This window comes from Procambarus clarkii, chromosome 8 (assembly GCF_040958095.1).
Source record: "Procambarus clarkii isolate CNS0578487 chromosome 8, FALCON_Pclarkii_2.0, whole genome shotgun sequence".
NCBI lineage: Eukaryota > Metazoa > Arthropoda > Malacostraca > Decapoda > Cambaridae > Procambarus > Procambarus clarkii.
The window spans coordinates 26849830-26861900 of NC_091157.1; the positions used below are offsets into that span (position 1 = coordinate 26849830).

Below are 12071 nucleotides of genomic sequence, written 5' to 3' on the forward strand. Positions count from 1 at the left end.
CCCTCGATTGTTTCAAGCACGGGTTGGACAAGTATATGAGTGGGATTGGGTGGTTATAGAATAGGAGCTGCCTCGTATGGGCCAATAGGCCTTCTGCAGTTACCTTTGTTCTTATGTTCTTATGTATGCGGTTAAGGACAATATTGGTTTACTACTGAACACGCATTGAAATTACCAATGCCCAGGGCTCTGTTTTTTCATATAAACGACTGATAGCAGTTTCATTTTTTGCCCTATGTATAATAAACGTTCCTTCAAGAAAGATTGTCAAAGCTCAAATTACATTCTCTAGAAAGACGAAGAAGAAGAAATAGGGGTGACATGATAGAGGTGTGACTGAATGGTCATAGGAAAGGGGAATATTAATATCCTATTATCGTATCAACATGAAACAGAACAGGAATGAATTGGATTTTTTTTTTTAGATTTAGGAAAATACCTGGGTAAATACAGGTAACAGGGGAAGAACTCGAAAAATACACAAATAACTTCTTGCAGTGCTGCTCCCCTTTTGTTTCATGCAATGGCAGATGGTTGGAAGTAAATAGGAAATTTAAAATAGTCTAGGGTTGATGGTATTTTACATTAGGTTTCAGGGTTACTGTTGTATCACAAAACACACGACTCATAGACCGGGTTTTTAATCCCCTTGATCATGCCTGTGCAGGAACGCTCAGCGGCTAGCTGGTGACGTCATTGACCATTGGTTATGTCTGTGCAAGGTTCACTGGGGTAACGAAATTTGGGTATGCCAAGGACCGGCTTTTTAATCCCTAGGCAAGTTGAATCGAGAAAACCCAGGGTGAGTAGACCGGCATAGGAAAAAAAGTTTGTGAACCCCAGGGTGCGTAGACCGGCATAGAAAAAAAAGTTTGTGAAACCCAGGGTGAGTTGACCTGCATAGGGAAAAAAAGTTTGTGAAACCCAGGGTGCGAAGACCGGCAGTCGAAAAAAAAAAATTGCCGGTCTACGCCGCACTTCCCACTACTACCACTACTGTCACCTGTGAGGACCAGGGGTACAGTGGTACCTGTGCCTCTAGTGTCACCTGTGAGGACCAGGGGTACAGTGGTACCTGCACCTCTAGTGTCACCTGTGATGACCAGGGGTACAGTGGTACCTGCACCTCTAGTGTCACCTGTGAGGACCAGGGGTACAGTGGTACCTGTACCACTTGTAATTTGTGTTAATATATACATGTAATGCACGGTCCTGTTTTGCGTCCTTCCATGTTACAATATTTTCATAGTATGTCAACAATATTATTATTTTTAATTTGAAAAATATATGTAGAAACATACATTTATTTTGTGTCAAAATCTAAAGTTTTATTTACGATTTCGCTTCATGCAGGTCGCCGTTCAATCCTCCACCGTCTAAGTGGTTGGGCACCATTCCTTCTCCCACCCCCCCCCCCCCGTCCCATCCCAAATCCTTATCCTGACCCTCTTCCCAGTGCTATTTTCGTAAAGACTTGGCACTTTCTCCCTGATAGTTCCCTTCTTTTCTTCAAATATATACCGTCTGTACACATGATAGTTACTAATAATGCAACATTTCTGTATAATACAACTTTCTTTTATTATATCGAGATTAAATATAAACACATTATTGTTTTGGTTTCAGTATATATTATTTTTCTTGATATAATTAGATGTTGAAGAAGTGTTTTACCTTTTATTTTTGTCGTTCCGGTAAATTTCTAGACTAAAATTTTTTGAAACCTTAAAATTCTCAACGTTCAACTTCTCTTCAATTCACAATTTTACGAGATTTAATATCAATATTTTTCATACCACTGCGTTTATTACCTAATCTAATAGTTGCTTTATTTTTTACTGAAGAACAGAGGCACAATGAAACATAACGCAGTGATCTGGGATAATGACGCCTAATTGGATCATTATATTCAGCTGTGTTCTCTTCTAGAAATAAAGACTGTTAGGTAGATTATATTTACCTTTGTTCTCTACCATACACTGTGTTTCAGGCCAAATACTGTGTACCTACTCCTCTCTCTGGTAGCTGTAGACAGTAAATAAGTAAATGACCTTTCCCTCAGCTGCCAGCTAACGGTAACCGTGAGAAGGACGTGGGCAGGTTCCTGCAGAAGTCCCTCGATGACCTGGGTCTGCCCTACGTCGACCTCTACCTCATCCACTATCCTTGTGGCATCCTTGGTACGTCATCCTGCCACCGTGCTGGGCCCTCGGGGATCACACCATCTTGTCTTCATCATAGAGTAATCTCTTAAGTTCATATGATCTTCCATCTATTTTCCTATCCACTGCGTGAAGTTGGTATTACGACCGCCTAGCTACTTACCAGGTCGGCGTTCGATTCCCAACTGTCAGTGTGGTTGGGTATAGTTCCCTTACCCCGGCCTGATATCCCATATCTTTGTCCTCGCATCATTTCCTACTGCTATATTGTCATTCTGGCTCAGCACATTCCCCTGATATTTATTTTACTTTACCTCCATGACATAACACAATCCACATTCCATGAATATGTTTTTTGTTCTGTGATAATGTTGAGTTAATGTTCCAGGATGTAAAGAGTTCGCTGCTTTGATAACTTCTTGCCATCACTGAAGTTATCAAAGCAAGGTAATTATCTTTCCATTTACTTGACACAATGTTGTTTTGACGGTATCAGGATGTTCTCTACATATTATTAAATTGATATGAAATGGCAAAAGCAAATGTTCTCTTCATTTTACCACTATGTTTTAATGATGATGTTATCACGCTCATTTTAAGTGGTCACAAATACTTTGCCATTTGTAACATTTTTATGAAACTCCCATTATTTTGAAGAGATAATAAGAATGTGATTTTGTTAGGACAACTGTTATTGTCACAACGTTCGATTGACGTCACGAAATTATCTTCATGTCACAAAGTTTTCTTGTTATAATGTTCTTTTAACGTCACTGTGTTCCGTAGACGCAGCTATATTTCATGAGTGTCCACAATACAGCCGGGAGAAGTTGTCACGCTACAGCCGGAGGAAGTTGTGACGCTACAGCCGGGGGAAGTTGTCTCGCTATAACCGGGGAAAGTTATCACGCTACAGCAGGGGGAAGTTGTCACGCTACAGCCGGGGAAAGTTGTCACGCTACAGCTGGGGAAAGTTGTCACGCTACAGCCGGGGAAAGTTGTCACGCTACAGCCGGGAGAAGTTGTCACGGTACAGCCGGGGAAAGTTGTCACGCTACAGCCGGGGGAAGTTGTCACGTTACAGCCGGGGGAAGTTGTCATGCTACAGACGGGGGAAGTTGTCACGCTACAGCTGGGGGAAGTTGTCACGCTACAGCCAGGGAAAGTTGTCACGGTACAGCCGGGGAAAGTTGTCACGCTACAGCCGGGGAAAGTTACCACGCTACAGCCGGGGAAAGTTGTCACGCTACAGCCGGGGAAAGTTGTCACGCTACAGCCGGGGGAAGTTGCCATGCTACAGACGGGGGAAGTAGTCACGCTACCGCCGGTGGAAGTTGTCATGCTACAGCCGGGGGAAGTTGTCATGCTACAGCCGGGGGAAGTTGTCATGCTACAGCCGGGGGAAGTTGTCATGCTACAGCCGGGGAAAGTTGTCACGCTACAGCCGGGAGAAGTTGTCACGGTACAGCCGGGGAAAGTTGTCACGGTACAGCCGGGGAAAGTTGTCACGCTACAGCCGGGGAAAGTTGTCACGCTACAGCCGGGGAAAGTTGTCACGCTACAGCCGGGGAAAGTTGTCACGCTACAGCCGGGGGAAGTTGTCACGCTACAGCCGGGGGAAGTTGTCACGTTACAGCCGGGGAAGTTGTCATGCTACAGACGGGTAAAGTTGTCACGCTACAGCCGGGGAAAGTTGTCACGCTACAGCCGGGAGAAGTTGTCACGGTACAGCCGGGGGAAGTTGTCATGCTACAGACGGGGGAAGTTGTCACGCTACAGCCGGGGGAAGTTGTCACGCTACAGCCGGGGAAAGTTGTCACGGTACAGCCGGGGAAAGTTGTCACGCTACAGCCGGGGAAAGTTGTCACGCTACAGCCGGGGAAAGTTGTCATGCTACAGACGGGGGAAGTTGTCACGCTACAGCTGGGGGAAGTTGTCATGCTACAGCCGGGGGAAGTTGTCATGCTACAGCCGGGGGAAGTTGTCATGCTACAGCCGGGGGAAGTTGTCACGCTACAGCCGGGAGAAGTTGTCACGGTACAGCCGGGGAAAGTTGTCACGGTACAGCCGGGAAAAGTTGTCACGCTACAGCCGGGGAAAGTTGTCACGCTACAGCCGGGGAAAGTTGTCACGCTACAGCCGGGGAAAGTTGTCACGCTACAGCCGGGGGAAGTTGTCACGCTACAGCCGGGGAAGTTGTCACGTTACAGCCGGGGAAGTTGCCATGCTACAGACGGGGAAAGTTGTCACGCTACAGCCGGGGGAAGTTGTCATGCTACAGCCAGGGGAAGTTGTCATGCTACAGACGGGGGAAGTTGTCACGCTACAGCCGGGGGAAGTTGTCATGCTACAGCCGGGGAAAGTTGTCATGCTACAGACGGGGGAAGTTGTCATGCTACAGACGGGGGAAGTTGTCACGCTACAGCCGGGAGAAGTTGTCACGCTACTGCCTGGGAAAGTTGTCACGCTACAGCCGGAGGAAGTTGTGACGCTACAGCCGGGGGAAGTTGTCTCGCTATAACCGGGGAAAGTTATCACGCTACAGCCGGGGAAAGTTGTCACGCTACAGCCGGGGGAAGTTGTCACGCTACAGTCGGGGGAAGTTGTCACGTTACAGCCGGGGAAGTTGCCATGCTACAGACGGGGAAAGTTGTCACGCTACAGCTGGGGAAAGTTGTCACGCTACAGCCGGGGAAAGTTGTCATGCTACAGACGGGGGAAGTTGTCACGCTACAGCTGGGGGAAGTTGTCATGCTACAGCCGGGGGAAGTTGTCATGCTACAGCCGGGGGAAGTTGTCATGCTACAGCCGGGGGAAGTTGTCACGCTACAGCCGGGAGAAGTTGTCACGGTACAGCCGGGGAAAGTTGTCACGGTACAGCCGGGAAAAGTTGTCACGCTACAGCCGGGGAAAGTTGTCACGCTACAGCCGGGGAAAGTTGTCACGCTACAGCCGGGGAAAGTTGTCACGCTACAGCCGGGGGAAGTTGTCACGCTACAGCCAGGGGAAGTTGTCACGTTACAGCCGGGGAAGTTGCCATGCTACAGACGGGGAAAGTTGTCACGCTACAGCCGGGGGAAGTTGTCATGCTACAGCCGGGGGAAGTTGTCATGCTACAGACGGGGGAAGTTGTCACGCTACAGCCGGGGGAAGTTGTCATGCTACAGCCGGGGAAAGTTGTCATGCTACAGACGGGGGAAGTTGTCATGCTACAGACGGGGGAAGTTGTCACGCTACAGCCCGGAGAAGTTGTCACGCTACTGCCGGGGAAAGTTGTCACGCTACAGCCGGAGGAAGTTGTCACGCTACAGCCGGGGAAAGTTGTCTCGCTATAACCGGGGAAAGTTATCACGCTACAGCAGGGGGAAGTTGTCACGCTACAGCCGGGGAAAGTTGTCACGCTAAAGCCGGGGAAAGTTGTCACGCTACAGCCGGGGAAAGTTGTCACGCTACAGCCGGGAGAAGTTGTCACGGTACAGCCGGGGGAAGTTGTCATGCTACAGACGGGGGAAGTTGTCACGCTACAGCCGGGGGAAGTTGTCACGCTACAGCCGGGGAAAGTTGTCACGGAACAGCCGGGGAAAGTTGTCACGCTACAGCCGGGGAAAGTTGCCACGCTACAGCCGGGGAAAGTTGTCACGCTACAGCCGGGGAAAGTTGTCATGCTACAGACGGGGGAAGTTGTCACGCTACAGCTGGGGGAAGTTGTCATGCTACAGCCGGGGGAAGTTGTCATGCTACAGCCGGGGGAAGTTGTCATGCTACAGCCGGGGGAAGTTGTCACGCTACAGCCGGGAGAAGTTGTCACGGTACAGCCGGGGAAAGTTGTCACGGTACAGCCGGGAAAAGTTGTCACGCTACAGCCGGGGAAAGTTGTCACGCTACAGCCGGGGAAAGTTGTCACGCTACAGCCGGGGAAAGTTGTCACGCTACAGCCGGGGGAAGTTGTCACGCTACAGCCGGGGGAAGTTGTCACGTTACAGCCGGGGAAGTTGCCATGCTACAGACGGGGAAAGTTGTCACGCTACAGCCGGGGGAAGTTGTCATGCTACAGACGGGGGAAGTTGTCACGCTACAGCCGGGAGAAGTTGTCACACTACTGCCGGGGAAAGTTGTCACGCTACAGCCGGAGGAAGTTGTGACGCTACAGCCGGGGGAAGTTGTCTCGCTATAACCGGGGAAAGTTATCACGCTACAGCAGGGGGAAGTTGTCACGCTACAGCCGGGGAAAGTTGTCACGCTAAAGCCGGGGAAAGTTGTCACGCTACAGCCGGGGAAAGTTGTCACGCTACAGCCGGGAGAAGTTGTCACGGTACAGCCGGGGGAAGTTGTCATGCTACAGACGGGGGAAGTTGTCACGCTACTGCCGGGGGAAGTTGTCATGCTACAGCCGGGGAAAGTTGTCACGGTACAGCCGGGGAAAGTTGTCACGCTACAGCCGGGGAAAGTTGTCACGCTACAGCCGGGGAAAGTTGTCACGTTACAGCCGGGGAAGTTGCCATGCTACAGACGGGGAAAGTTGTCACGCTACAGCCGGGGGAAGTTGTCATGCTACAGACGGGGGAAGTTGTCACGCTACAGCCGGGAGAAGTTGTCACGCTACTGCCGGGGAAAGTTGTCACGCTACAGCCGGAGGAAGTTGTGACGCTACAGCCGGGGGAAGTTGTCTCGCTATAACCGGGGAAAGTTATCACGCTACAGCAGGGGGAAGTTGTCACGCTACAGCCGGGGAAAGTTGTCACGCTAAAGCCGGGGAAAGTTGTCGCGCTACAGCCGGGGAAAGTTGTCACGCTACAGCCGGGAGAAGTTGTCACGGTACAGCCGGGGGAAGTTGTCATGCTACAGACGGGGGAAGTTGTCACGCTACAGCCGGGGGAAGTTGTCACGCTACAGCCGGGGAAAGTTGTCACGGTACAGCCGGGGAAAGTTGTCACGCTACAGCCGGGGAAAGTTGTCACGCTACAGCCGGGGAAAGTTGTCATGCTACAGACGGGGGAAGTTGTCACGCTACAGCTGGGGGAAGTTGTCATGCTACAGCCGGGGGAAGTTGTCATGCTACAGCCGGGGGAAGTTGTCATGCTACAGCCGGGGGAAGTTGTCACGCTACAGCCGGGAGAAGTTGTCACGGTACAGCCGGGGAAAGTTGTCACGGTACAGCCGGGAAAAGTTGTCACGCTACAGCCGGGGAAAGTTGTCACGCTACAGCCGTTGAAAGTTGTCACGCTACAGCCGGGGAAAGTTGTCACGCTACAGCCGGGGGAAGTTGTCACGCTACAGCCGGGGGAAGTTGTCACGTTACAGCCGGGGAAGTTGCCATGCTACAGACGGGGAAAGTTGTCACGCTACAGCCGGGGGAAGTTGTCATGCTACAGCCGGGGGAAGTTGTCATGCTACAGACGGGGGAAGTTGTCACGCTACAGCCGGGGGAAGTTGTCATGCTACAGCCGAGGAAAGTTGTCATGCTACAGACGGGGGAAGTTGTCATGCTACAGACGGGGGAAGTTGTCACGCTACAGCCGGGAGAAGTTGTCACGCTACTTCCGGGGAAAGTTGTCACGCTACAGCCGGAGGAAGTTGTGACGCTACAGCCGGGGGAAGTTGTCTCGCTATAACCGGGGAAAGTTATCACGCTACAGCCGGGGAAAGTTGTCACGCTACAGCCGGGGGAAGTTGTCACGCTACAGCCGGGGGAAGTTGTCACGTTACAGCCGGGGAAGTTGCCATGCTACAGACGGGGAAAGTTGTCACGCTATAGCCGGGGAAAGTTGTCACGCTACAGCCGGGGAAAGTTGTCATGCTACAGACGGGGGAAGTTGTCACGCTACAGCTGGGGGAAGTTGTCATGCTACAGCCGGGGGAAGTTGTCATGCTACAGCCGGGGGAAGTTGTCATGCTACAGCCGGGGGAAGTTGTCACGCTACAGCCAGGAGAAGTTGTCAGGGTACAGCCGGGGAAAGTTGTCACGGTACAGCCGGGAAAAGTTGTCACGCTACAGCCGGGGAAAGTTGTCACGCTACAGCCGGGGAAAGTTGTCACGCTACAGCCGGGGAAAGTTGTCACGCTACAGCCGGGGGAAGTTGTCACGCTACAGCCGGGGGAAGTTGTCACGTTACAGCCGGGGAAGTTGCCATGCTACAGACGGGGAAAGTTGTCACGCTACAGCCGGGGGAAGTTGTCATGCTACAGCCGGGGGAAGTTGTCATGCTACAGACGGGGGAAGTTGTCACGCTACAGCCGGGGGAAGTTGTCATGCTACAGCCGGGGAAAGTTGTCATGCTACAGACGGGGGAAGTTGTCATGCTACAGACGGGGGAAGTTGTCACGCTACAGCCGGGAGAAGTTGTCACGCTACTGCCGGGGAAAGTTGTCACGCTACAGCCGGAGGAAGTTGTGACGCTACAGCCGGGGGAAGTTGTCTTGCTATAACCGGGGAAAGTTATCACGCTACAGCAGGGGGAAGTTGTCACGCTACAGCCGGGGAAAGTTGTCACGCTAAAGCCGGGGAAAGTTGTGACGCTACAGCCGGGGAAAGTTGTCACGCTACAGCCGGGAGAAGTTGTCACGGTACAGCCGGGGGAAGTTGTCATGCTACAGACGGGGGAAGTTGTCACGCTACAGCCGGGGGAAGTTGTCACGCTACAGCCGGGGAAAGTTGTCACGGTACAGCCGGGGAAAGTTGTCACGCTACAGCCGGGGAAAGTTGCCACGCTACAGCCGGGGAAAGTTGTCACGCTACAGCCGGGGAAAGTTGTCATGCTACAGACGGGGGAAGTTGTCACGCTACAGCTGGGGAAGTTGTCATGCTAGAGCCTTGGGAAGTTGTCATGCTACAGCCGGGGGAAGTTGTCATGCTACAGCCGGGGGAAGTTGTCACGCTACAGCCGGGAGAAGTTGTCACGGTACAGCCGGGGAAAGTTGTCATGCTACAGACGGGGGAAGTTGTCACGCTACAGCCGGGGGAAGTTGTCACGCTACAGCCGGGGAAAGTTGTCACGGTACAGCCGGGGAAAGTTGTCACGCTACAGCCGGGGAAAGTTGTCACGCTACAGCCGGGGAAAGTTGTCATGCTACAGACGGGGGAAGTTGTCACGCTACAGCTGGGGGAAGTTGTCATGCTACAGCCGGGGGAAGTTGTCATGCTACAGCCGGGGGAAGTTGTCATGCTACAGCCGGGGGAAGTTGTCACGCTACAGCCGGGAGAAGTTGTCACGGTACAGCCGGGGAAAGTTGTCACGGTACAGCCGGGAAAAGTTGTCACGCTACAGCCGGGGAAAGTTGTCACGCTACAGCCGTTGAAAGTTGTCACGCTACAGCCGGGGAAAGTTGTCACGCTACAGCCGGGGGAAGTTGTCACGCTACAGCCGGGGGAAGTTGTCACGTTACAGCCGGGGAAGTTGCCATGCTACAGACGGGGAAAGTTGTCACGCTACAGCCGGGGGAAGTTGTCATGCTACAGCCGGGGGAAGTTGTCATGCTACAGACGGGGGAAGTTGTCACGCTACAGCCGGGGGAAGTTGTCATGCTACAGCCGAGGAAAGTTGTCATGCTACAGACGGGGGAAGTTGTCATGCTACAGACGGGGGAAGTTGTCACGCTACAGCCGGGAGAAGTTGTCACGCTACTTCCGGGGAAAGTTGTCACGCTACAGCCGGAGGAAGTTGTGACGCTACAGCCGGGGGAAGTTGTCTCGCTATAACCGGGGAAAGTTATCACGCTACAGCCGGGGAAAGTTGTCACGCTACAGCCGGGGGAAGTTGTCACGCTACAGCCGGGGGAAGTTGTCACGTTACAGCCGGGGAAGTTGCCATGCTACAGACGGGGAAAGTTGTCACGCTATAGCCAGGGAAAGTTGTCACGCTACAGCCGGGGAAAGTTGTCATGCTACAGACGGGGGAAGTTGTCACGCTACAGCTGGGGGAAGTTGTCATGCTACAGCCGGGGGAAGTTGTCATGCTACAGCCGGGGGAAGTTGTCATGCTACAGCCGGGGGAAGTTGTCACGCTACAGCCAGGAGAAGTTGTCACGGTACAGCCGGGGAAAGTTGTCACGGTACAGCCGGGAAAAGTTGTCACGCTACAGCCGGGGAAAGTTGTCACGCTACAGCCGGGGAAAGTTGTCACGCTACAGCCGGGGAAAGTTGTCACGCTACAGCCGGGGGAAGTTGTCACGCTACAGCCGGGGGAAGTTGTCACGTTACAGCCGGGGAAGTTGCCATGCTACAGACGGGGAAAGTTGTCACGCTACAGCCGGGGGAAGTTGTCATGCTACAGCCGGGGGAAGTTGTCATGCTACAGACGGGGGAAGTTGTCACGCTACAGCCGGGGGAAGTTGTCATGCTACAGCCGGGGAAAGTTGTCATGCTACAGACGGGGGAAGTTGTCATGCTACAGACGGGGGAAGTTGTCACGCTACAGCCGGGAGAAGTTGTCACGCTACTGCCGGGGAAAGTTGTCACGCTACAGCCGGAGGAAGTTGTGACGCTACAGCCGGGGGAAGTTGTCTTGCTATAACCGGGGAAAGTTATCACGCTACAGCAGGGGGAAGTTGTCACGCTACAGCCGGGGAAAGTTGTCACGCTAAAGCCGGGGAAAGTTGTGACGCTACAGCCGGGGAAAGTTGTCACGCTACAGCCGGGAGAAGTTGTCACGGTACAGCCGGGGGAAGTTGTCATGCTACAGACGGGGGAAGTTGTCACGCTACAGCCGGGGGAAGTTGTCACGCTACAGCCGGGGAAAGTTGTCACGGTACAGCCGGGGAAAGTTGTCACGCTACAGCCGGGGAAAGTTGCCACGCTACAGCCGGGGAAAGTTGTCACGCTACAGCCGGGGAAAGTTGTCATGCTACAGACGGGGGAAGTTGTCACGCTACAGCTGGGGAAGTTGTCATGCTAGAGCCTTGGGAAGTTGTCATGCTACAGCCGGGGGAAGTTGTCATGCTACAGCCGGGGGAAGTTGTCACGCTACAGCCGGGAGAAGTTGTCACGGTACAGCCGGGGAAAGTTGTCATGCTACAGACGGGGGAAGTTGTCACGCTACAGCCGGGGGAAGTTGTCACGCTACAGCCGGGGAAAGTTGTCACGGTACAGCCGGGGAAAGTTGTCACGCTACAGCCGGGGAAAGTTGTCACGCTACAGCAGGGGAAAGTTGTCATGCTACAGACGGGGGAAGTTGTCACGCTACAGCTGGGGGAAGTTGTCATGCTACAGCCGGGGGAAGTTGTCATGCTACAGCCGGGGGAAGTTGTCATGCTACAGCCGGGGGAAGTTGTCACGCTACAGCCGGGAGAAGTTGTCACGGTACAGCCGGGGAAAGTTGTCACGGTACAGCCGGGAAAAGTTGTCACGCTACAGCCGGGGAAAGTTGTCACGCTACAGCCGTTGAAAGTTGTCACGCTACAGCCGGGGAAAGTTGTCACGCTACAGCCGGGGGAAGTTGTCACGCTACAGCCGGGGGAAGTTGTCACGTTACAGCCGGGGAAGTTGCCATGCTACAGACGGGGAAAGTTGTCACGCTACAGCCGGGGGAAGTTGTCATGCTACAGCCGGGGGAAGTTGTCATGCTACAGACGGGGGAAGTTGTCACGCTACAGCCGGGGGAAGTTGTCATGCTACAGCCGGGGAAAGTTGTCATGCTACAGACGGGGGAAGTTGTCATGCTACAGACGGGGGAAGTTGTCACGCTACAGCCGGGAGAAGTTGTCACGCTACTTCCGGGGAAAGTTGTCACGCTACAGCCGGAGGAAGTTGTGACGCTACAGCCGGGGGAAGTTGTCTCGCTATAACCGGGGAAAGTTATCACGCTACAGCCGGGGAAAGTTGTCACGCTACAGCCGGGGGAAGTTGTCACGCTACAGCCGGGGGAAGTTGTCACGTTACAGCCGGGGAAGTTGCCATGCTACAGACGGGGAAAG

At 53.1% G+C, this 12071-nt stretch overlaps 1 protein-coding gene across 6 annotated transcripts in view; it reads left to right on the plus strand.

Annotated features, from left to right (window-relative positions):
- LOC123749832 (1,5-anhydro-D-fructose reductase-like) overlaps positions 1-12071 on the plus strand; it is a 263169-nt gene that overhangs the window by 89743 nt on the left and 161355 nt on the right. For all 6 annotated transcript variants that reach the window (XM_069317412.1, XM_069317420.1, XM_069317431.1 and 3 more), the window contains one exon: positions 2063-2180. In XM_069317412.1, coding sequence (XP_069173513.1) covers positions 2063-2180 — 118 coding nt within the window. The remainder of the gene's footprint in view (positions 1-2062; positions 2181-12071) is intronic.